At 43.0% G+C, this 25677-nt stretch overlaps 1 protein-coding gene and 1 long non-coding RNA gene across 7 annotated transcripts in view; one reads left to right on the plus strand and one right to left on the minus strand.

Moving 5' to 3' along the window:
• The window catches only part of KCTD1 (potassium channel tetramerization domain containing 1), a 190345-nt gene that overhangs the window by 19509 nt on the left and 145159 nt on the right, over nucleotides 1-25677 (minus strand). For all 5 annotated transcript variants that reach the window (XM_008527574.2, XM_008527575.2, XM_070627516.1 and 2 more), the window contains one exon: nucleotides 1509-1653. In XM_008527574.2, coding sequence (XP_008525796.1) covers nucleotides 1509-1653 — 145 coding nt within the window. The remainder of the gene's footprint in view (nucleotides 1-1508; nucleotides 1654-25677) is intronic.
• On the plus strand, nucleotides 14517-16809 carry LOC139084524 (uncharacterized). Of its 2 annotated transcripts, none has more exons than XR_011541966.1 (2): nucleotides 14517-14818; nucleotides 16214-16809. It is a non-coding gene; the product is annotated as an uncharacterized lncRNA (long non-coding RNA). The 2 variants fall into 2 exon arrangements; XR_011541967.1 differs by having other exon boundaries at nucleotides 16474-16809.

The following is a 25677-nucleotide window of genomic DNA, read 5'->3' on the forward strand; positions in this document are numbered from 1 at the left end:
CAAATGTCTTGGCGCTAATTGTCTCAGTGCCAATTCCTGATTATTCTTTTCCTACTGATTCAAAATACTGCCTTTATAATATATCAAATTCCTATACACACATCCCTCCCTCTCTCTTCAGACCTTGTTCTACTCCATTGATCTATTTGTCTATTTTAGCACCCTCAGGATCACACTTTCTAATCACTATAGCTCTATGGGATGTTTTGATGTCTGGTAGGACACATCCACCATTGCCCACTACTACTATCACCACCAAAAATCTTTTTAGTGCTTTTTTTTTTTTTTTTTTTTGGTGAGGAGGATTGGCCGTAAGCTAATATCAGCTGCCAACCTTCCTCTTTTTGCTTGAGGAAGACTGGCCCTGAGCCAACATCAGTGCCAATCTTCCTCTATTTTACCTGTGGGTCACTGCCACAGCATGGCTTGACAAGTGGTATATGTCCACGCTTGGGATCTGAACCTGCAAATCTGGGCTGCTGAAGTGGAGCACTCAAAACTTAACCAGTAGGCAACCAGGCCAGCCATATTTTCAGCTATTCTTAAGCATTTTTACATTCTAAACAAGCTTCATAAATGGGTCAATTTTCATTTTTTAAAAATCTGTGACTTAAATGGGTTTGTATTGAATGTATTAAGTAATTTGGGCATAGCTGACAGCTTAACAATCTCGAGTCTTCCCATCCAGGAACACAGAATATCCTTTCATTTAGTCAACTCTTCTTTTATCCTTGTATGTAGAGATTTGCTGTTTTCTCAATCAGGCTTTGCATATTTCTTGATAGGTTTATTCTTAGGTGTTATAGCTTTTGTTGTTATTGTGAGTGGTATATTTGTCCATTATATCTTATGATTAGCTCTTGCCAGGAAAGCTATTGATTGTAATGTATTGATCCTGAATTTAGATGCTTTAATAAGTTCTTTATTAGTTCTAATAGTATTTAGCTGACTCTTCAGAATCTTCTATTTAGAGAAGTATTAATGGCTGCAAAGATTACATTTTTGTACATTCCCTTCTAATATTAACACTTTCTATTTGTTCTGATCTAATTCCAGTGCCTACAGTTGCCAGCACAAGGTGGGACTAACCATAACACTTATTACTAACTTTAAAAGGGAACAATTCTAAAATTTCATATAATGGAAGTAGAATGCATGCTTTCAATTTCTGGGAGAGAAAGTCTTTATTAAGCTATGGATGTTTTCTCTTATTCTCTACCTCACTAAGACTCTCAGAACTAAGTTTTGAATTTTACCAACTTATTTTCAATGTGTTAAAATGAATTGTAATTCAATTCTTTAAGTAAAAAGCAGTCTTCTTTTGGTCACGTAAAACTTTAATGACCATATACTCTATTTCATGAAGACAGTATGTCTGCGTCTGTCAGAGACCTCTGATGCCATCAGAGTTGGTATATGTTAAAAATGTAGAACTAGAAATATTTTTTGGAGCACATCAAAACAAATCACATATTTATGCTATTGGTAATTTAATATGAATCCCTCACCTTGAAATCATCGGGAATGAGGAGTTTTGATGTTCGTAGAAAATTCAAGATATATCTGAACATCTGTCCATCTCTGTCAATGAAATAGTGCTGTTTGAGACTGTCCAAAACAATGGGCTCTGTACCATCAAAAAGTCTTCCGATTCTGTGATAGAAAAGAGGAAACAGTGAAGACAATTAGAATCAATTGTTCAGCCACTTAGACTAAGAGCTACTTTTTGTGTCACTGTCAAAGCTAGCATTTTCAAAGATGGCAGTCAGGAAAATCACTCGTTAAGTAGTTAGGGTTCTCTGAGAAGTACTGGCCCCTGCTTGATAAGGATCTCAGGAGCGAACAATTCAAAATAGTCTCAGACTTTCTCAAGTAAATTCTTTTATTCACTGTCCTTTACCTGTAAAGAAAATGTCCCTGACATGGTGGTTATGGCTAAGTGCTGTCACTGGGATGGAAGAGCTTGTCTTTCCTTCTGTGTTACTTAAAACAACCTTCTCTGCTGCTTAAAAATATATATATATATTATTGCTCCAAAGTATCTTTTAAACAGATTCTATGAAAAAAGCAATTTTGTTTTTAAGAAATCTGTTTTCTGAGCTTTCCCCTACCTGTGAGTCCCAAACTTTCTAAAAATAAAGCTATGCCTACATGCTAACATCTATATTTAATCACAAAAAAGAATAATTGAAAATATCACTGGTCCAAGAGAACATGTCTTCCATTAACATTACGCAGTCTAGTTTCTTAGGTCTCAGCAAAAATCATCTGTAACAGTCAGGAATTATATTATTATATTAGTATAATATTATATTATTAGAAATATTTGACCACCCAAAAAATATGACCTAGTTCTGGAACATAAGTGGCTATGCGTAATTTTTAAAAATAGGGATCCATAGTATGTTTTTCCCATTTACAGAGTCAACATTTGAACAGTGTGCTACAGTTAAAGCATTTTCAATCCATTATCCTTTATCCCTTTAAGAAACACTGAACCTGCAGACTTCAGTATATATTCAGTTCACAGAAAGTGGTCACATCCGTACTATGCACAAGCAGAGGTCTGGCCAATAACAAACAAATATCCGATATCAGAAAGTAGAATTTAAACACTAGAAATCACTTCCTTTACCAAAAGGTGCATTTTACTTTTCATTAACACTGTAGGCAGGCAAATGACTCCATTTTTTAGTGAAAAGCTTTTGCAGAACAAGTCTATCTCTGATATGGAACATCATTTTATTGCTTTGAAGATGATTTTGAAATCATACATTTTTAATCTTATGTTGAAATGGGACAGATGGAATGGTAAATCAATAATTCCACCCTTCTTAAAATACAATACACAGACAAATAGGAAAGCTACTCCTCTCTCTTCCAAAAAAAGAAAGGTGTGTGAATTTCTATTTCAATAAAAATCTTTTAAAGATAATTAGAAAACTTGTCCTACCTGAAGGTATGTAGCACAAAGAAGAAAGCAACCAATTACAGTCAGGTCATATTTCTAAAACAATGTATTTTTCTCAGCTAATGTTTCCATCCAACTTTCCATGATTTGAGGGTGATTATCCAGAGTGTGGATTACAACCATTCAAGGATTCTTTCACTGCCCGCTACCTTGTCATTCATTTCTCATTAACACATCAGTCAAACAATAATTCATATAAAGATGTGGCAGTGAAACTAAAATACACTTAGTCACTTATTTATAGTGCTTCCGGGACAGCCTGGTGCAGCATGCTAAAGAATGAGACTTGTTTGTCTATTATTAAAACATTTTACTCTTCACTGTTAAACACATGATAAATTTACAGTTGACAGGGGAAGAAAAGGGAGTTATATTTATTCTGTGCTTTCCAGATACTCAGCACTATCCTAAGAACTTTGTGTCTGTAACTAATCCATTATCCTCCTTTTCAAGATGAAGAAATAGGCTCAAAATGATGAGTAACTTGCTCAACTAGTTAAGTAGCATTGGGGGATTGGGGCCCAGTCTGTTTGATCTTAAAGGGGCCTCCTACAATGATTGGAATGAAAAGAATTACTACTCTGGAATGAAAGCTTTTGGTGTTGAGTTTTTATTTCTATCTTATATTTGTTCAGCAAGAGCTTTACAATAAAATCCAAGAGTGTATACTGATAATTTTTGTGGCCTGAAATAAATTAGTATCAGTGATTGCAAGTCACTTTAGTGAAGAGGTAAAAAGTAAATATTTTGTTCTTAAACAAATCCTATGCTTTTTATTCTTAAGGGCTCATTTTCAAAATCTGGACTTGGACATCTGCAGGCAGAGAATGGGTGATTAATAAATCTTTACTGAGTGAATGAGTAAGAGTGACTGATGGGGCGGGAATGAGGCCTGACCAGTTATGAGCGGTAATCTGGGTGAACTGACTTCTCTGCTCTCCATGTCTTTTATAAAATTGTCTCCATTTCTTTTATAAAATTACCCTAAGTTTTTCTCAGCGTTGATGAGAAAATCAAATGGGGTCATGGCATGCTCAAAAAGAACACAGCAATGGAAGATACCTCAAACTAGCAAATAAAAATTTCTATGGAAGCAGCTCGTAAAAGAATGCAGACACTAAGAAACAGGACTTAAGGAGTAAGAGGACCAATCTTCGCAGAACGGTATTGTTGTAGCCCTTTCCAAGAGAGGAGAGAGGGTCATTTTAATGGTTTTTAGGGGGCCAGCCGGTGTCCAAATGGTTAAGACCACAGGCTCTGCTTTGGCGGCCCAGGTTTTCCCTGCTCAGATCCTGGGCGCCTGACATGGTGTGGCTCATGAGGCCATGCTGAGGTGGTGTCCCACACAGCACAACCAGAGGCACTCACAACCAGAATATACAACTATGTACTGGGGAGCTTGGTGGGGTGGGGTGGGGGGGGAGGAGGAAAAACAATTGGCAACAGATGTTAAACCAGATGTCAATCTTAAAAACAAAAAAAAAAGCATAAAAAAATCTAAGAAATATTTAAAAAATGGTTTTTAGGATTAGAAAACAAAAAGAACAATAAGAAAACACTTCCGGCAGCTGCAGGAAATTGGGCACTGTTGCATTCAGAAGCACCCTCACCTCCAACTTAGGCGAAACAGGAAAAGACGCCAAAGAAGGAGCAGGAGGGCAATTGGAAAGGATGCTCAGTGCAGGCAGGAGAGGTGGCAGCGGCCTCTGGGCAGTGGGAGAAGTGGAGTCTCCAGGCGGGATCATTCAAGGCAAAAGGGCGCGAGAAGCTGAGGAGGAAGGACCAGACTCCATGGGGCAGATCAGGAACACCAGCCAGCCGGCCCGGCCCGTAGGCTGAGCAGCGAGGTTCGGAACCTGCGGCGGCCCACACCTTGTGCCCCGAGGTGGCACCAGGCCCGGGAGGCTGCGCTTGGCGGCCCAGGAGAGCAGAGCAAGGGCCTGGGATGGTGGGGACACCTTCCTGGCCTCCTGCTCAGGGCGGAGGAAGCTGTGAGGCCCCCCGGAATGGAGGGAAAGGTCTGTGAAGAGAAGAGAGAAGGCTTGGGAAGGGAGAGCCCTGGGCCAGGCCGAGGCACATTCCTGAGGGGAAAGGCCTTTCCAAGAGGAAAGAATCCCCGTTTCTGAGGCAACGTTAGGAGCGACAAAAGGAAGCACAGTGCTGCTGAGTTTTGCTAGCTCTAAAAGGAGGAACGTTTTGAGTTGTGAAAACAATGGGGCAGGACAGGGTGGTCCTGAAGATCGTAAAATGGCGTCCCTGGGTCCGTTCTGAGATCGGCCTGAACGTGCTGTGGAAAAGCATTGTTTGGCTAAGCAAGTAAGGAACGTGGACACGGGCTGTATTTCTTGTGGACATATGAATGGAGTTACAAATCAAACTGCAGGGATTTGTAAACTCTGGTGCCTGAAAACTACGTGGAACTCATTACAGTTTACTAACCTTGGAGAACATTCCTGTTTTCCAACTGACCAAGACCAAGCTGGTTGTTCTGGATGATGTATGGCTCTCTCTCTCTTTTTTTTTTTTTTTCAAACATTCATTGAACCAAGTGGCAAAGCTGAGAAAAGCTTCCTTCCACAGTTTTTTTCAATACATTTGCTTTTGAACATTTTACTTTGGACAATTTAAAACATGTAAAAGCAGAGAAAATAATATCATGAACCCCCATGTGTCCGTCCAGCCTCAAAGCTATCAGCTCTTGTCTGATTCGCTTCACCTCTATCTCCAGGTCGCCCTCTCCCGCACTGGGATTTTTAAAGTAAATCCCAAACATCATATCATTTTATCTGTAAATATTTTCATTACGTAATAGGATTATAAAAGTTTACTGAAAATATCCATTAACAGATACTGAAATATATTCCTCTTTCTTGCTTTTTAATATTAACATTCTGTTGATTACACTTGTTTATGGAGCAAATAATGCAGGACCAAGTCTCGGAGGAAATTAAGCTCCGTTGGTGGAAAGCAAATGTGGTTCTCCACCACGGGTCTCCCTTGCCCTGGCATTAAAGAATGTCTTCGGGGGCTGGCCACGTGGCCAAGTGGTTAAGTTGGCACACTCGGCTGCGGCGGCCCAGGGTTTCCCGGTTCAGATCCTGGGCGCAGACATGGCACTGCTCATCAGGCCATGCTGAGGCGGGATCCCACATACCACAACTAGAAGGACCCACAACAACAAAAAAATATACAACTATGTCCTGGGGGGCTTTGGGGAGAAAAAGGAAAAAATAAAATCTTTAAAAAAAAAAAAAAGAATGGCCTTCAATGAAACGTCTATTTCATTGGTCTACAGGGGTAGGACCTGATTTAAACTGGTTGAGTGTGAGTCAGTCATTACGAATTTATTTTTTCTTGTGTATTCATTCATTTATGGGACCTGGTTTCTCTAATTTACCATGACTTCATTCCTTAAGAATTTCTCTTTGTTATTGTGTAGTCATTCAGTTATTCATTCATTCTTTCCACCAATATTCACTGAGCCTAACCATGTGAAATATAGGGGATGCAGTGGTGAATAAGCCCCACTCGTTGCTTTCGTGGAATTTAACAGTCTGTGGGGCTGGGAATGCAGATCAAGTGCAGCGTGATGGAGTGTGTCACTGGGTGTGTCGAGTGGGCTACGGCGTACACAGGAAGTGCACCCAACTCACTTTGAGGAGGCAGGGAAGAAAAAGTTCACTGGAGACCTGAAGGACAAGCAGAAGTCGGCCAAGTACAGGGGCGGGAGGTAAGGTTAGGTAAGAAAGGCGAGGGGTAGGGAAGATAAGCTTGAAGCTGGAAAAAACCTGACATGTGATTACCCTCCACTGGGGCATAGAGCCAGGCCGACTGAAAAATGAGGCTGGGGCAGGAGAAGTCAGATCTCGAAGAGCTGTATAATAAGCCAGGTCAAGGAGTTTGGATTTGGTTTCAAGAGCGATGGGGACTGATGTAAGGCTATGCTCTCGGCAATGTGAAGGAAAAGAGCAAATTTAGAAGTGAGAATCGAAATATCATATCTGAAATCACATCTCACAGCAGCCTGTGGCTTATCCAAATCCCATCTCCTCTGCCTTGCTTTTCACTGTGTCATTTGCACAGAGCAGTGGTTCTTTTTTTTTTTTCTGCTTTATCTCCCCCAACTCCCCTGTACCCCTGTACACAGTTGTATATTTTAGTTGCATGTCCTTCTAGTTGTGGGAGGTGGGATGCCGCCTCAACGTGGCCTGACGAGCGGTGCCATGTCCGTGCCCAGGATCCGAACCCCGGGCCACCGCAGCGGAGCGCGCAAACTTAACCACTTGGCCACGGAGCCGGCCCCGCAGTGGTTCTTAACCCTGGGTTGAATGAAGTCACCTGGGGAGCTTTTAAGAAATACTGATGCGCACCGCCAGATATTCTGACGTAATTCTTGGTTGAGGTTTGGGCCCAGGCATCTGCATTTCTTAAAAAGCTCCCAAGTAAGTCTAATGAATGGGCTGAGTTGAGAACCAGGGCAAAGGAGGATGAGCAGAGAGACTAAGCAGGAGCAAGTCAACGTCATCGACTTGAAATGCTTTCAGTGAGTCATTCTGTCACTTTGAACTGTCATAGCACTTTTTCTTAAATTGCCAACCACACTTTTAGAAATGAAGGGTGTCCAGGACAACCTAATTCTACCTCCCAGTTTACAAATGGAGAAAAAGAGTTCCAAATATGTAATGCTCAAGAATGCACAGCTGGCTAGACACAAAGCTGGCTCTAAACCTGCCATGCTGCCCCTGGGGAGATGGGCAGAGGACGGTCACATTCAAGCCCATGGAGGACAACTGATCTAATGCTTGTTACTATCTATTGAATAGCATTATGTGCCAAAGAGTGAGCTGGCTGTCTTACAGACTTTATCTCACTTCATTCTTACAGCGATCCTATGAGATGACCACATCATTCCCATTTCACAGACGAGGAAACGGAAGCCCAGAATGCCTGTCACTTGCCTTAGCTTCCAACCTAGGTCTGATTCTAAAGCCTGTGTTCTTGACCACTAAATATAATGCCTTTTTATTTATAATTAAAAAAACACCACACACAAAAACAAAACAACAAAGAAGAAGAAGATAACTGAACAACTTCCCTTGAGAAATGCACAATTGTTATAGTTCAGTCGAGTTTGCTAATGTTGCATGTTATCCCAAGTTTGGTTATTATCAACTTGGTAGGGAAACTAACTTAATTCCTAGCTGGGATACAAAAAGTTGAGGCTCAGGGGCTTGGTGTAGTTGAGAGCTGGGGATACGGAGAAGATACCCTACACTGAAGGGAACTGAATGGGACCAAAACACCCCAAGACTTCAGAGGTTACTCTCAAACTGTTGGCATACCCGTGAAGGGGCATAATAAGGAATGGGAAAGTGAGGATCCTTAGGACAATGAAAACTTCTGGAGAGAGGGATACACAGGAGGTTCCAGTTCCACTGACCTTGCAGCTCTTGTGTCCCATGTTAGCTGTGTCCCTACACCGAATCCTGACAAACCCCTGTGAGGTTTTCCTATAGTTTAGGAAGTTTAGCTTGGAGGGGTTTCCCGCACCCAATCCTCCTTCCAACGCCTGGTGAACGCCAAGCCCATCAGCCACCAGGGCATGTAACACGACACCAGACCAGACCCCACTTTACCGGAGGCAAGTGGCTTAATCCTTTCAACTCCCCAGAGCCGGGCCACACTTGGTAATTACACTGGGAGGCAGGCGGTGGGAGGAGGGCTCCTCTGTGGAGCCTTAGGGTGGACTTGCCCAGGGAGGGTGGAGGAGCCCCTGCCCAGAGGTGGGGCTGAGAACAAAGTTCCAAAGACAGATGGAGGGATAAAGATGGTGAGAAAAGGGCAGGACACAGCTTGTTGTGACTTTTCACCCACTTAGCTCTCCTGTGCCAAGAAATGCCCCTTTTTTTCCACCTCTGGGCTTTCAAGCCATGGAAAATAGGGTTTGGACATGAGGAAAAGATTTAATTTAGTTTCTGGTCCAGCTTTATTTCGCTGGCTAAGAGATTCAGAGGCAACTTCCAAATTACCTCTTTAGCACTACTTTTTGGGGATTATTTTTTTGTTTTTTGTTTTTTTTTTTTTGGAGGAAGATTAGCCCTCAGCTAACTACTGCCAGTCCTCCTCTTTTTGCTGAGGAAGCCTGGCTCTGAGCTAACATCCGTGCCCATCTTCCTCTAGTTTATACGTGGGACGCCTACCACAGCATGGCTGCCAAGCAGTGCCATGTCCGCACCCGGGATCCGAACCAGCGAACCCCGGGCCGCCGAGAAGCGGAACGTGCGAACTTAACTGCTGCGCCACCGGGCCGGCCCCAAGGGATATTTTTAAATTATAAAAGTGATGCCTATTCATTGTTAAAAATTGGAAAAGCATAGAGGACGAAGAAGCAGGAAAATAGAAAAACAATCTGCCATGAATCCACTAATCAAGAGGATATTACTTTTTTAAAAATCAGATTTAAAGAGTATTTTTCTATTGAATAATTTTGTTTTCGGAAGCACTAGCAGCTTCATACTTTTTTATGGCTACTAATCCACATTAGTAGTTTCCTGACCAAGTCTCTCTCCTTATATCTGAAACCTAAGAAAGATGGCAGATGGGGTAGAGCGCTGGGTGCAGGTGCACACATTTGTTTGTGCATGTGCAATCGTGAGTGTGTGGGTGTTTGTGGGTGTGTGTGTGCGTGAACGAGAGGTGTGTGGAGAGCTGTCACTGCAGGTGGAACCTGCACTCAGAACAGCAGGGAGGGAAAGAGACATGGGAAGGAGCACTGCCACCAGTGGGGATCTTTTCCTCTCTTCTGCTGAGATGGGAGAGGAAGAAAAGAAGTGGGTGGAAGGGAAGAGAAATGCTAGGTTGATATCTGAAACTTTCTGAAAGGTGGGCGTTCAATATTGTATTCTCTCTATTTTTGTACATATTTTAAATGCCCATAGCAAAAACTTTTTCTTATTTAAAAAGGAAATGTTACACTGGACATTATTATAATGTAAAAAAAAAGAAAAAGAAAGAAAGAAACCACAGTCAACTTATTGTTTTTGAAGTCTGAACGATCATAAATAGCATTTAATTTGCTTAAAGTTTCATAATTGTTAAAAAAGAATTCTAGGGGGTCTGGCCCGGTAGTGCAGCGGTTGAGTTCGCACGTTCTGCTTCGGCGGCCCGGGTTTGCCAGTTCGGATCCCGGGTGCAGACATGGCACTGCTTGGCACGCCATGCTGTGGTGGGTGTCCCATGTATAAAGCAGAGGAAGATGGGCATGGGTGTTGGCTCAGGGTCGGTCTTCCTCAGCAAAAAGAGGAGGATTGGCAGCAGTTAGCTCAGGGCTAATCTTCCTCAAAAAAAAAAAAAAATCTAGGAATCATTCTTTATGTTTCACAGTTGGGATTTTGTCTATATTTCATGAACACAAAAATTAATTCAGAGCTTGTTATAGAAACGAACAGGAGTAATTTAGAGAAGAGAGAAAATACCTTCTTAGTAAAAAGAAATTATATCTACTTATGAGGAAGTAATGTTTCCAGTACCTGTTTCCTGAGGCAGCATCATTTTCTTAAATGATACACAGAACTGAGGAAAGTAGGGAAGAAGTAAAAGATAAGTTTAAGATATAAGAGAAAGTGCGAGAGCACCAACAACTCCAGGACTCAGCATTTTGGAGAACTGATCACTGATTGCTTGGGGGCAGCTCCAGGCCACTCAGGGCCTGCTAATCCTCTAGGAACCTCATGAGTCCTCCCCATGACTCTTTGGCAAGAACATTTTTTAAATTAGGAGAGTTACATTGACTGTTTACTATGAAAAATGTCTTATTACAATTAACCTGATTTTTAAAAGCCCAGAATTTACATAAGTAGGCTTTTCGTTTCTACCTTTATTGAATGCCCACCATGTTCCTGGTACTCTGCCAGGCCTCTTAAAATGAGCATCATACAGTCCCACTGGAGCCATGGAAGGACAGAGGAGAGGGACCTCGCCAGCCTGAGGCAGGCAGGGAAGGCTTCCCGCAGGAGGCAAGCCCTGTACGGGGTTTTCAGGATCACTAGGCATAAGAAGGAGGGATTTCAGGCAGGAGAGAACACGATGGGTGAGCTGGGGACACAGCGAGTGAAGAGCAGCTCTCGCAAAGCGTTGACCTGAGTGGGGCACATACGGCACGATTATTCACAAGAGCCCAGGCCTGGTTCATTCAGTATGTTGCAGGAGCCCCTGGAACAGTCAGCTCCAAAACTCACAGACCTGGGTCTGAATCCTGGTTTAACTATCTTTAAGCCTAATTCAGTTTGAGTTTTGATTTCTTTATCTGAGAAAGGGGGTTATACTTAACACAAAGAACTCTTACGAGGAATAAATGGATAATAAAGGATTATAATAAATGGATGTCTAATTTACTGAGTGTTCACTACATGCAGAGCATGGTACTGAGTCTTCACAACTTGACTAGCCAGATCCTATCATCCCCAGTTTACAGGCGAGGGCACTGCAGCCAGCTAACCAAGCCCGAGGCCGGAACTCACAGTCGGGAGGGTGGACGGCAGGGCCCGGCGCGCAGCCGCTCCCTCACTGCCCAGTGGTCCCCCCTCCTCGGGTGGCGCTGGGCCGGCCTGCACGGGTTCCGTGAGTGCTGACAGGTTTTCATCCTTCAGCGATGATGTGTTATGCCAAAACAGAATCCTGACTGTATATAAAATCCTTTTGGGAATCTAGAATTGGACGAAACCTTTTAAGATCACCTGGTCCTGCTCTTTGCTTTGAGCAAGTGTCTGTTTAAAAATGATTTCTAGGGCAGATGGCTATTTTTTAAGATCAGCCCAGGGTCAGATCACCATAACCTCCCTTGGGAGCCCACTTTGGTATTTTCGGCTCAAACAGTTTCTGTTTAGGTTTTCTCTTGCTTTCTCTTTGGGCAGGCAAGCCTGCACATGTGCACATGGGCCTGCCCCCACAGCCCGCCCCCAGCCTCCTCCCAACACTCTGTTCTATATTTGGAGGTATTTTTGACACTCCTTTTTTCTCTTGAAACTTTAGAATATGTTTTCCATTTTACAATAATTACTATTCAGAGAAAAAAATGTGACAATAGCTAACAGTTTTTGAGAGTTTGTTAGGCACTCTGCTAAAAACTTATGGATTATCTGATTTAATCCTCACAACTCTATAAAGTACTTACAAGTAATGTTTTGACTTTACTGATGGAGAAACTGAGGCACAGAGCCATCAGGTAACTTGCCGCGGGTTGCTGAGCTATGCGGTCTCTTTTCCCTGAAGAGCAAGGGCCAGCCCATGTTCAACATCGTCCCCGACTCAGGGTCTGTCTGACCCAGAATTGCCAGCTCCCCTCTCGCTCTGGCAGTACCTGCCATCCTTTCTTCATGTTGCAGTTTCACTCCAGTTTTCCTTCTTTCTTTTTTTTTTTTACAACCTTTTATTTATTTAATTATTATTTTTGTTTCTTGGGGTTTTTTTTTTGAAGAAGATTAGCCCTGAGCTAACATCTGCCGCCAATCCTCCTCTTTTTGCTGAGGAAGACTGGCCCTGAGCTAACATCCATGCCCATCTTCCTCTACCTTATACGTGGGATGCCTGCCACAGCATGGCTTGATAAGCGGTGCTAAGGTCTGCACCCGGGATCCGAACTGGCAAACCCCGGGTTTGGAACCAGCAAATCCTGGGCTGCTGAAGCGGAACGCACAAACTTAACTGCTGCACCACCGGGCTGGCCCCTCCACTCCAGTTTTCTTGTTATACAAGGTAATTCTTTTGCATGTGTTCCCACTGAATTTAATCTGTTTTGGAGTGACCGTTGTTATTCCTGGGCTTCTGAGCATCAGCAGCCCTAACTATTGAACCAGTGCCTTCCTCCAGGAGGACACATCCCTGATCCTTCCATCTATGCCATCAGTCTCTCTAATAAAGGGAACAGACTCTCGGCCTGTTCCTCTGAGATTGCTGCTTTCCCAGTGGCTCCACCCTCTCTGCTGTACTTCGAGATTATCAACGAGAACAGGACATGAAATGGAACTTGTCCCCACTTCCTTTGGTGTTTTACGGTTCCAGACTGTAAGAATTCACTTACAATATGCCATAGTAGTCACTTCAAATAAAAGCACTGTATTAATTACATGACACTACGAGAGGACTATGGCGAAGCCAGCTGTTTCTATTTTCAATGAACAATTTTTTCCTACTTGTAATGGGGCCAGTGAAACAGCAGCTTACAATGAAGTATTTAAATCTTTTGCTTAGTACCTATAAGTGAAAAACCAGAGGCTTAATACAGTGCTTAATAAAAAAAGAAAGAACAGGAGAAATATAACTTACCTAAAGACTAGGTAAATGCTTTCGAAAACCTAACAGAAGATGTCTGGAAGAAAATAAGTGACTCTATCCTGATTCCTTTGTATTCCTTTTCCATCCTTCATACACACACACACACACACACACACACTCCTTCATTCCCGACGTCATTCAAGGGTCTTACAGCAGCAGAGTATCATTCAGGTATTCAAGAGTATGGAGAGGTGGTTGGATGAATGAAAATGAATGAATTATTCCACAGCTGTCTGACTTCAGAGTGACTAGGAAGCTTAAAAACACTTTCAGAAACCAGCTTTAAGATGACAAAATCAAAGGGAGGAGGTTTAGCCTCAGGACTGTGAGTTATACATCCTTAGAGGAAGGAAAGCAAGCTGCACACTGGACTGGATGAGACTCCTTTTTACCCAACTTCAAAGGTATAGAAGCACTTTAAAGAATATATAAAATGTCCATACCACCCTTCTGTTTAAAAAAAGCCTAATTGTTTCTTCAAATCGTGATGGACAATGTGCCTGGTTGGCTTTATACGCTGAGAAGCTCAAGATTTCAAAGGTATGTCGCAAGATTATTTAAATAGTCACCAAATCAAAATGACATGTGAAAAATACTAAGTTTCTATCAGCTCATGACTCAAAGACAACATTCTCGGGCATGTGGAGTTGGGCAATAATGAACGAGGCCGCTGACAGCACTGTGCCTTTGGCTGCACCACGGCCGGCAATGCGGTCGTAGGTGTGTGTCTTGCGAAACCGTCGCAGCCCTCCTGGGGCTCAGGCCTGCTTTGTCAGGGTTCAGGAATTTACCCAGAGGCACCCAGCTGGTCCATAGACTCGCTGGGCGGTAGGCGTATTTATCAATATTTCTCCCTATCTCTTCCGACAAAAAAAAAACAGAACCAAGCCCTAAGCTGCAAAGTAAAGAAATGAGTTTCCCAGCTATTCACAAGAACTTCTCATTTTTTCTCTTCCTTTTCAGATGATCATACACAAAAGGGGACAAGTCTTAGTCGTCACTTGACTCCACTGCTTCCCACGGGGACTGTCCCTATAACCTGTCATTTCGAAGTCCTGCTGAGACATGCACTAAAGCCAAAGCTCATTTTTCTCATAAAAACTTTTGCGAAGTTTAGATATCTATATAAAGGCAAATGGGTTCTTTAAGAGCCTGACAGGCTGTGTACTTGGCAATGCAAACCGTACTGTCACGTTCGGTGTTTCTATTCGTCACAGCCATCTAGCCAGGGCGAAGATCAGAGCTGCATGCAGAGTAACACGCTTCCCTGGGTTTGCTTGGTTGTTACAACTAAGTCCATTTTAACGTTTTCTCTGAATTTTCTCTGAATTCCCCCCCTTCGTGCATCTTGTTCCTTCTTCAATGTATCATCAAAATGGTGATGTTTTGATGAAGTACCCTCCTTAGGGCCCCTGAGATTATAGATCAGCAGGATACACTTAAAAGAGCCTTCCTTTTTTCTTTTATATTGACTGTTTGCACCGCTTTGAGACCAGAGGAGCTTTCATTGTTCAGGTAAGCTCTAAAGCCCTCAGGGCCTTCTAAACTGTTTTTAAAAAAATCAATTTTTGGAGGGGTGGCAGGGGCCTAGCCAAGGCTTAATTAGGCTGGGTGGGAGTTCTGGAACACATCATGGAACAGGTTTGGGCGAGCTGAAATTCACCTTTCAGTTACAAAGCCCTCTCGGTCTGGCAAGGTTTGCCATTGTTTGAAAGAGGTGGTTAGCTGTCATGCACAGTTGTAATTTATCTTCTGAATATGGGGAATACAATAAGAAGAGCTGCACAAGAGTAAAAATAATCATTACCACCAAAAAAGATAAACAGTAATGGCATTACTAAGCAAACCAACACATGGCATTTAAGTAGCTGTGGGAAGCCATTATCCAGTGACAGTGTCATTTCCACGGATACTGCATCTTGATTAGATTCAGACAGTCCAGCAAATAGCCAATATAATTGTGGGACTGAAACATGGTTTTTTTTTTTTTTTGAGGAAGATTAGCCCTGAGCTAACATCTGCTGCCAATCCTCCTCTTTTTGCCGAGGAAGACTGGCCCGAGCTAACATCCGTGCCCATCTTCCTCTACTTTATATGTGGGATGCCCACCACAGCATGGCTTGCCAAGCAGTGCCATATCCACACCCAGGATTGGAACCGGCAAACCCTGGGCCACTGAAGCAGAACGTGCAAACATAACCACTGCACCACTGGGGTGGCCCCTGGATTTTATTTTTTAACCTTTTCTTTTGCAAATGGGATTGCCACCAGACTGGAGCTTCTGGGTATGTGCCATGCACACAGCATGGAATACGTATACATGAAACGTATACACCTCGTAAGAGTGCAGCTGACTTCTCAGCCCCACCACCTCACACTCCCCCATTCTCCCACACGACCATCCTGGGCACAGTCAGAAGCCCAGCATGTAAACATATGCAACCCCCTCAGCTTGCTGCTTTGCGGATGAAGTGTTGCTACTTTCTATCTCTAGACATCTTGAGAGTAATCTTTCAGAAGCAGAATATTGATAATTCATCTATTGAGGCTATAAATCCTGCACTTCTAGTGAAAAGAAATGGCATTTTAGTGGGCTATTTATAAAATGATGATAGACTGAACTGTCTGGCAGGCAGACGCACACCTCAGGTTTCAGCAGAGGGCATTTATGTTCAGGTGACCCATAAGGTATCCTTCAGTGTGACTTTCTGAGGTTTATTATTTTTTTAAAAGTCCTCAAAGTTTAAATGCAAATTATAAAATCATGTGTTTTGGTTGTGAATAAATGCCTCTGTTTGGAACTTAAGGGGGAAAAAGTTTATTTTCTGAATTGGCTTAATAAAAAAGACTCCCCCCCCCAACCCGCCCTGCCTGCCGAACTTGAGAATAACTTGCACATCATTGTTGTAGTCCAGCAAGAATACACACAGCATGGACACCTCACTGTGCCCTGAAGTAGGGGTGCTTCTCTTCTGATACAAGGAGATTTCGTATCTGTATGAAGGAGATCACGGTGGCCTGGGAAGATGGCGTCAGAGCGATATGGTGGACGCAAGAACAATGCGGTGGCGTGTAATAGTCCTGCCCACAAAGCTCTCTACGTGGCCAAAATGCACTTTGTCTTTTGGAAAGTCACTTAAAATGTTTTAATGCTGGTCCTCATTTACCAGGAAGAAGCTCTCAAAGCGCTCAGCCAGAATCAGAGTTATGTGACTGACAGAAACTACTGGGTTTGAAGAGCCAAAGTCATAGGAGACCCGGGAGCTGGGCTGTGTGAAATAACACCGTCGATTTCAAGCCCTTTTAATGTTACTGTTCTCAAGAACACAGTAAAGTGGAGCATCTTTTTCACATATTAACTTTGTAAGAGGTTACCAGAATCTTCTATGGAATTCTTACTAATTAACTTTTCAAACAGTTTATTATTATAAAAGTACTGTCTTGTAGTACTTTCTTGTAGGGTGAGGGGAAACATGAAAATTCAATTAAAAAAAGAGCAAAAATGACCTTGGTGTGACTTAATGACTGCTTTCACCACGACCGATCAAAATGAGCACAGTCAGTAGTATTGTCCTGAGTGATGAGAATCAAGGCAGAATCCATAAGAAAAGCCTCATTTTTTGTTTTTTTTAAAAAGATTGGCAACTGAGCTAACACCTGTTGCCAATCTTCTTTTTCTGTTTTGTTTTTCTTCTTCTCCCCAAAGCCCCCCAGGACATGGTTATATATTGTAGTTGTGAGTGCCTCTGGTTCTGCCATGTGGGACACCACCTCAGCATGGCCTGATGAGTGGCGCCACGTCCGTGCCCAGGATCCAAACTGGCGAAACCCTGGGCCTCCGAAGCAGAGCGCGCAAACTTAACCACTTGGCCACGGGGCAGGCCCCAAAAGCCTTGTTTTAACAACTCATCCCTGGCCACCCCACGCTGTTCCCATCATGCTGCACGCTGATGCATTTGTTCCACCACCCTTCTCTGTACCCTCTCTGGTACCCAAACTCTAAGATGCAGGTGGATCACCTGGATGCTGAGGAAAACTACAGATTTCTCTCGAATCCTGAGATGCAGATTACATACACGGTGGGTGGAACCCAAGAATCTGCATTTTTTCAATCATCTGGAGATGACCCTGATATGGGGGGGTGGGGTTAGGGAGGAGGGATCAGGTGGAGGAAAACATCCTGAAGGCAGGTGTCACGCTTCTGTTAATCTGGCTCGTTGGTGTCTGGGCTGTGAGTGGATTGATTTATTCCTTTCTCCTTACTCTTTCCCTTCCGGGTAAGTAGACTAGAAAATCCCTTTCTGGTCTCTGCCTTGAAGAACAAAGGACGTCAATCTTTGCTGACCAGATTGGATTCAGCCTGCCATTAAGTCTTACCGTCACCCTGCACCTGATGATTCAAAACGTTTGACCTTCCCGCTGCAGCAGCCCTGTGGCAGCTGAGTTGTTCCAGGTCATAGCAAAACTCATCCAACTAACTAAGCAAAACTCAGTCAACATTCAACAAATATTTATCAAGCATTTCCTAGGTGCCAGGCACAGTGTGCAGGGCACTGAAGATGACTGGGGGATCTATTATTTGCTTGAAAACCTAGGACATAGTTTTGGAGAGCATGTTTTAGAAATGAATTTTTAAAAAATCTTTAAAAATTTTTTCTGATTGGGGCATGCATGTGTGTTTTGTGCATGTGTGTTTTGTGCAAAGATGTGTACCTGAGATAGCGTGCTGCACTGTGGGGCACTCTTGGTTCTACTGTCCCACTAGCAACAGGAAGGGAGGAGCTGAGCAGGAAGCAGGTGACTAATGCATCCCTGGGCCTAGACACCCCCACCATGATGAACAGCCTTGCACATCCCAGGTGGTCCCATGTATCATTCCTCCCAGGGTGGGTGGGCACAGCGTGCTAGGGCCAAAGCTGGTCACTGAATGCGCTGCCAGTGATTTTCTCTTCACAGGTATAACCAAGCAGGCATCAGCAAGTGACAAGGTCACTGGTTCAAGGCCATCCTTGTCCCTTGCTGCGGTCAGACTCTGTGCACTGGACACTGGGGCCTGAAAAAAGGAAATCCTGAAACCCATAGGCAAATAAGGCTCATTTATCCCATTGCTCAGCCAAAGGCAGTGTGCTTTTCAGACTTTTAAAGTCATGACACACATAGAAAATGATAGCACTGTATTTGTACGACACTGGGGCAACAAGAGAAGGCTGCTCATGGCTGGAGGTGGCCAGCCGGGGAGCTCCAGCTACCCGGGGGGCTGAAGGGGTCACCATATAACCCCCACCCCAGCACTGACTGAGAAGCTCTTGAGTGGGCAATTAGGTGAAGGCCACGTTGAGAATAAAGTGGCCTGAGATATCGTGGATGAGCTGCTCTCTTAGCTGAAGACCACGTTTAGAACACAGTTCTGGGAGGTGGTAAAATGGACCACATGGCTGAATATGCGAAGCATTAAAAAATCCCACGTCAGGCCCTGCTCCCGACGAAGAAATTGGAATCTTTGTGGGAAAGGCCAGGTTTTTTTTTTAAGAGCCCCAGTTGATTCTAACATGCCCCTAGGGTTGAGAAGTAAGGCTACAAAAGAGGGAAAGACGAAGGTCCAGGAGTCAGAGTGGGAGCTGGAATCCTGGCTCGTCCCCATTTGCCAAATAAGACTGAACATGTCTTAGCCTCTCAGAGTTTCAGTGCTCTTATCTGTTAACTGGGGTAAACAGCTCCTTCTTATAAGGTTATGGTGGCACATTAGATGAGGTAATACACGTAACGAACCCAGCCCAGCCTTTAAACTATACTTCCTATTTTGAATAGCTGTACCCAATTATTTGCCCTTTATTGTGTTTTTTATAGCTTTTTTTTTTTTTCTGAAGAAGATTCGCCCTGGGCTAACATCTGTTGCCAATCTTCCTCTTTCTGTATGTGAGCGGCCCCCACAGCATGGCCACTGACAGAAGAGTGGTGTAGGTTGGCGTCTGGGAACCAAACCTGGGCTGTCGAAGCAGAGTGTGCCAAACTTAACAACCAGGCCACTGGGACTGGCCCTGCCCTTTACTGTTTTGAGGATCTGACCTCTGTATACAATATTTTACCCAATAATTAATTCATATATTAAGCAAACTTTTTTACATGCTTTTTTTCCTCCCCAAAGCCCCAGTACATAGTTGTATATTCCAGTTGTAAGTCCTTCTAGTTCTTCTATGTGGGATGCCACTAAAGCATGGCTTGATGAGCAGTGTGTAAGTCCGTGCCCAGGATCTGAACCGGTGGACCCTGGGCCGCCACAGCAGAGTGCGTGAACTTAACCACTATGCCACTGGGCCGGCCCTTAAGCAAACTTTTGAATGTGCACTCTGTAGCAGGCCCAACACTAGGTTCCAAGAATATAAGGATGAAAACTGAGTGAGAAAGAGCTTTCCAGGGAGAGGGCTTCTATCTAAGCTGAGGTTGAGTTCTTGGCAAGCGAGAAGTTAATAAAAATTGAGAACAGGACCCACAGTCCTGCCCTGAGCTGCTTCACGTGAGATACCCAGTGTTACTCCCTGCATCACTGCTCTGCCATCAAAGGCACAGCACGGGGCCATGGATGCTAGAGGTCTGCGGTGGCAAGGTGGCCCTCCCTTTCTTCCTGGTCTAAGCTCGGCAGGGGCTGAGGGATGTCAGCCTTATTATTTGCCTCCAAGGGGCTTCTGCCCACATCTATTTTAACATCTTTTAACTCTCTACATTGGTCAAAACTAAATATAACTTCAGTAACCCGCAAATGCAAAATTAAAGAAAATGTATCAGAAACAGTATTACAGTTAAAAGAACTAGCAAAGTGATGGGAAGTATTATGGTTATACTAGCGAGGAGATCTGAAGATGATCTGGCCTTGAGCTGGTCCACACCCACCGCCCAGAGAGTAGACTGCACCAGGTGTTTCCCTCCCACTGGGATGAAGGGTGAGCGTATATATTTGCTACGGATCAGATAACAGGAGGTGGAGAACAGAATCCAGAATGGGCAACTGATCCTGGATCGGGGGTGATATGTGACACTGAAGGGACAAAAATCTGCTTCTAAATCGACACTAAATTGTAAACTAGATTTTATCTTGGAAATGTAGATGAACAAATAAAGACGTTTCTTGAGAAAACAAAACAAAACATAGGAATAAAGTTATCTTTAGATTTAGTATAGGGGGCAAATAACATCCCAAAGTGGGCCCATTTATCCTGTTATTTTCCTTACTTCCCGCTTCACTTACTACTAACTCAAATACTGTTTATTGTTTGTTTTCTTGTTTATTGTCTGTCCTTCCCCTCCCCCATGTAAACTACAAGATAGCATGGACTTTCGCTGGCCAGTATACGCCCCGGCTGTGGGGGAACACAGAGCAAATCTGTCAAATGAATTAAAGAATCTGACAGAGAAAACTACAGGCACCGTAGTGTGGCTGCATTTTTCTTTGAATTACACTCGAAGACAAGACTTTATGAGTTAGATTACTTTAAAGGCTGCGCTTATTTTGTACCCAAGTGGCTAAGGAAGTTTGCGGAACCCGCCAGTAGGGCAGTGTCTGTTACTGAGGGACTAGCTTTTCAGCATTCAACGGAAAATCCAGTTTCATTGTTTTTTTAAAAAAAGTCTTTTGAAGCTGGCTTCATTTACTCTTTGCCTATATAACTGAGGGGCAATTTTGGAAAAGCAATATTGAAGGATGAAGAGAAGAGACAGAAAAGAGGAAAATTTCCCCTATTATCCTGAAGAAACTTTCCATTTTTCATTTGCCAGGTGCCTTTCCTCCTTTAAATCCCTCCGTAAACTAATTTTCTTTGTTTTTAAGATCGACCAATATTACCACTCAAAGCTGTTCACCACTGGTTAGACTGTCCTCGTTCCATGCGTTTCCACGGGCATTTTCACAGCAATGGGACACACACTCTCTTCCCATTTGTGCAGAAACTGTATATCTCAGGTCGAATGCCACTCCTCTAAAAACCCCCAATAACCTATTCTGCAATTTTTTTTAAACTTAAGATAGACACTGAATTATAAATCACGCCGATCTAAAGAGCAGGTTATAATAAACGCTTTCTATTCAGTGCCATGCAGTAGTCCTGAAAGAGAGCTCCGTGAACTGTTTGGCAAATAGGATGCATTTATGCTTTGGCATTTTTGTTGAGATCCTGAAACGTGGGCCCGTGTGACGACACCGTTGGACCCTTGTCTCGGGACTGCAGTGTTAAACTGGAACTGTGAAGTCATGAAGTCATAGCACAGAATCCCCAGCCCTAGCACAGGGTTACAGAAAACTCCCTCGGCTGGTGCACAACAATTACATGGAAATCCAAACATTAGAACTCAGTCGTCCCAAGAGTGTGTGCACCAGTCCCTTAATATTGCACCCATCCGACTTTCCTTTCAGTGCAGCTCCACATAAACCATCCTGTGATGGCTCACACATCCGTGAGCGGAGCACGCCAGAAGCCGAATCTCTGCTGGCAAGGCACCCATGCTTGGCATCTCCATTCTAACGCTCCAAATACACACACCCCTTGGGTGGCCGTGGGTGTTGACTGCAAAGCTGAAAGCAGAGTCCCTGGAGTTTTGCAATTACGTACATATGCTAGTGTGCTTAGTAACTCTGCTGCTATTTAGAAGAGACCAATTTAGCATAATCTGCTTATGTAGGAGTTAACTCATGTACTGGGTTTAAAATATACAAAAGCTCTGTTAAGCAGTCAGATCAGATGGCTCAGGGGATTGTAACATGAGATCTTGTCTTTTACCTCTAGGTCACTGGCTGACAGCTCAGTTAGCTCAGACCCCTGCCTTATTACCACCCGATTGGCTTGGCTAATTGGCAGCATCAGCCCACTTCCGGGTTTTCAAAAGTCCACATCTGAATAACCATCCACACAGCTGCTATTAATATTGTTTTTGTTTGAGTTGATAGTGAAGGACGAAATAGACGGAACTCTGAACTCAGACTCGTGTCTTCTTTTAAAGCATAGAATCTTTCTTTAATATCACACACACATGTGCCTAAGAAGACATTTCAGAGTGTCAACAGTGGGAGATTTCAAAAAGACCACGTAATTTGGTACCAATCTTAATTACTTATGACTAATTATTTAGATACCTAGATTTTTCCTTATCAATGATGTTAATAGTAGGTGCCTTGGACTTTTGAATCAGATATATAATCAGGTCTGTCCTTAAAATTTGTGGGTCCCAGGGCAGAGGACAAGGGAGGCCCACCTCCCACATGTCTAGATATTTACAACTTATAAACCAAGCTAACAAACTGTTAAGTATGTTCCAACTTCTTTGTATATCCGTTTAAAATCTTTTCATGATGCTGATGTATTTTTCTTGACTTTTTTTGTTTTACTTATTTGATGTAAAATTACTGCAGATCTGAACTGGGTGTTTTTCTTGGTGATTACAATTCAAAATAGCAACCAGAATTGGAGACTTGCAGGCTCCTCTGAAGGGGAACCGTGTTTATCACTGAGGTCGTGCGGATCAGCCTGTGTCTCGTAAACGCCCCCAAAGAGCTGTTTTGCATCTTACACAAAACACTGGCAAAGACAGAGCACATCAGTGATGTACGTGGTACTTCAGTTAATTTGAAACCTTCGGTCCGCTTAGCTAAAAACCACCTGATGATGCAAGTGAGTAACAAGGGAAGTGATTAACCTTGTTGTAAAATTTAAAAGTCAAATTGCTTATTGAATCTGACTCAGGGTATACAAGCCAAAAAAAAAAAGGACATGGGTACACACACAGTGGAACCAGGTAAACTTGGTAATTAAAGAAATGAAAATCAAAAGATATTTTCTTTTGGTGGAATGACCCTTATGATATAGCATGAAATATTCATTGAGGAAGAGGGCTATATTCACTTGGAGGGACCATACAACTTGGTGTTGTTCAAAGCCAGATGGGGAAAATCAGGATCTCTCAGGAAAATCGCAGAGATTCCCGTTTTATTGGTCTGGGCCAGGGCCTCGCATGGCCTTCTAATGCTTCCCAGGTGCTTCTAAATTTTAGCTGTGTGGTCCACTGTACCACTTTCTGGGGACAATGTTCTAAAGGTGGTCTGTAGCAAAGAGGGCAGTAAATAGAATAAAAAATCACCTACAATATTTCAAAATGGAGTACAGGCTCTTTGCAGGACCTTTGAAATGGCAGAAAGATATTACATCTTTAAATATCACTCGTTACAAACGAATTAGTACTTTTACACTAGGAAACAAAACCCTAGGAAACAAAACCAAGGAAAGAGCCCCCTCCCCTCCGGGCCACACCCAGGAAAAGGTGGGGGAGAGCAGAGCCAGGGTGCTCTAAGTAGGGAGAGCGGCAGGGAATGGGCCCATAGCATGAGAAGGGCTCAAAGGACCAGAAGCTACAGAACTAATTCTATGGTCATGGGCAACCTAACGCCCCAGGATTTATCCCCAAAGTGCTAATGATATGCAAGAGATTCTCTCACAAGTTGCAAAGAACACCTGACATCTATGGGAAAAGCATGAAGAACTATTTCTTCCCTGTATATCTGACTACTAAAATTTGTGTATGGGTCCCATTAATCTGATTGTTGCTTTGAAATGAACTTTTAATTACTCCCTCCCCCCCCCCAAAAAAAACCCCAAGAGGGATCAAAGTAACATACAGCAGTCAATTCAACATCTAACCCAGTGTCATCTGCTTTAGCTGTAAGCTATAGAAACAGAAGTTACTTTGTAAGGCTTGTTTCAAAGAGTCTTGACATGTGCTCAAACGTATCTCCTAATGATAAAAATCATCTTGGACCAGCGCAGCAGTTCTGCAACAGGCAGGGGCATTTAAGATAAAGGATCAGAAGGTGCAGGCGCGGAGTCCCTTGAGCCTGTAGTAATCCAGGCAAGAATCCAGAAGTAGAGCTGTTTCCATGGTCTAGGAAATGAAGGAATGGGATATATTTGGAATTTGGAAGGCAGTTGGAAAAGAAACAATTGCTGGGTTTGGCAGAAGATTAAGTATAAAGGCAATAGTATGCGTTGGGCGTGGGGCCATGGCGTGCTTTTCATAATCACATTTAATCCTCCCAATAACCTTGCAAGACATATTTGTGCCTATTTTACAAGAGAGAATACAGGTGCTTAGAAATTGGACCTATCCATAGCCAAACAACTATTAGTGGCAGCGTCAGCATTCAAATCTGGGACTATTAGCTCTACAAATTATTTTCAATGTTGCTCCTGTGATCCCGTGGCCCAGTGGAGACAAGGAAGCACAGGGAAGATTGGGAAAGGAAGATGAACAATTTTATCTTTTCTAATTAAGTTGGTGAAAGAGAAATTCAATTCATGATGCATATAAGCATCAGGCTGGGGGACGGATAGGTTTAATTAAATGGTTTTTAAAAAAAATCTGTATATAGTTCAGTACTGTCCAATAGAAATAAAGAGCAAGACACATACGTAGTTTTGTGTTTTCTAGTGGTCACATTAAAAAAGTAAAAAGAAACAGGTGAAACTAATTTTAATGATATATTTTATTTAACTTAACATTATTATTCAAACATAAAATCAGTATAAAAATTGAGAGATTTTCCTTTTATTCTTTTTTCTGTACTAAGTCTTGAAAAGCCAGTGTATATTTCACACTTAGAGGACATTTCAATTTGGATGGGCCACATTTCAAGTGCTCAACAGTTACACGTGGTCAGTGGCTGCCATGAGAGAGTGAAGATACTGAAGGGACAAGATCCATGGAGGTGATGCACGTCTCAGGGTGTGGATAACGAGGGACAATCAGGAGACTCTTAGAAATACTTATGGACAGGTGGCCACAGGAAGACTCTCCAAATGAGACGCTCTTCGAGGTCTTTAATAACATGAAGGCCCAAAATGATTAAAGTGGCAAATTATTTGAGAGAGAGGGACTGACTAAACAGAGCCTCTCGCCTTCTATCTTCTACCATTGCCAACAGGCCAAGTGACACCAGGGAGCTTCACGAAGACCAAAACCCCCGTGGGGCCTTAGTTAGTGGGAAGAGACCCATCCAGCTGCAACAAACACTAGAAGAAAACCTACTGCTTACATCATATGCAAATGGTGTAATTATGAACTTCCCTCTGCATCAGAGTTTAAAAATCAGACTGAGGCAAAAGCTCATCAGACCAGACCAGCGAATTTTGCTACAGCTGAGGATTCGTTTTTTGACTCAGGTTTGTTTTGTGCCTTGCCTCCTACAATTAAGCATTCATGAGAAGGGGCACCGGGATTTTCAGTCGTTGCTGTGCGTCTAGCAGAAGGTTAGAAGGAATGGAAATAGCACTTTTTTTTAAAAGAACACTACTTACGATATTCTTGAGAAATATAGCCATCATCTAACACGATTTTGT

This window comes from Equus przewalskii, chromosome 7 (genome assembly GCF_037783145.1).
Source record: "Equus przewalskii isolate Varuska chromosome 7, EquPr2, whole genome shotgun sequence".
In the NCBI taxonomy this organism is placed as follows: Eukaryota; Metazoa; Chordata; class Mammalia; order Perissodactyla; family Equidae; genus Equus; species Equus przewalskii.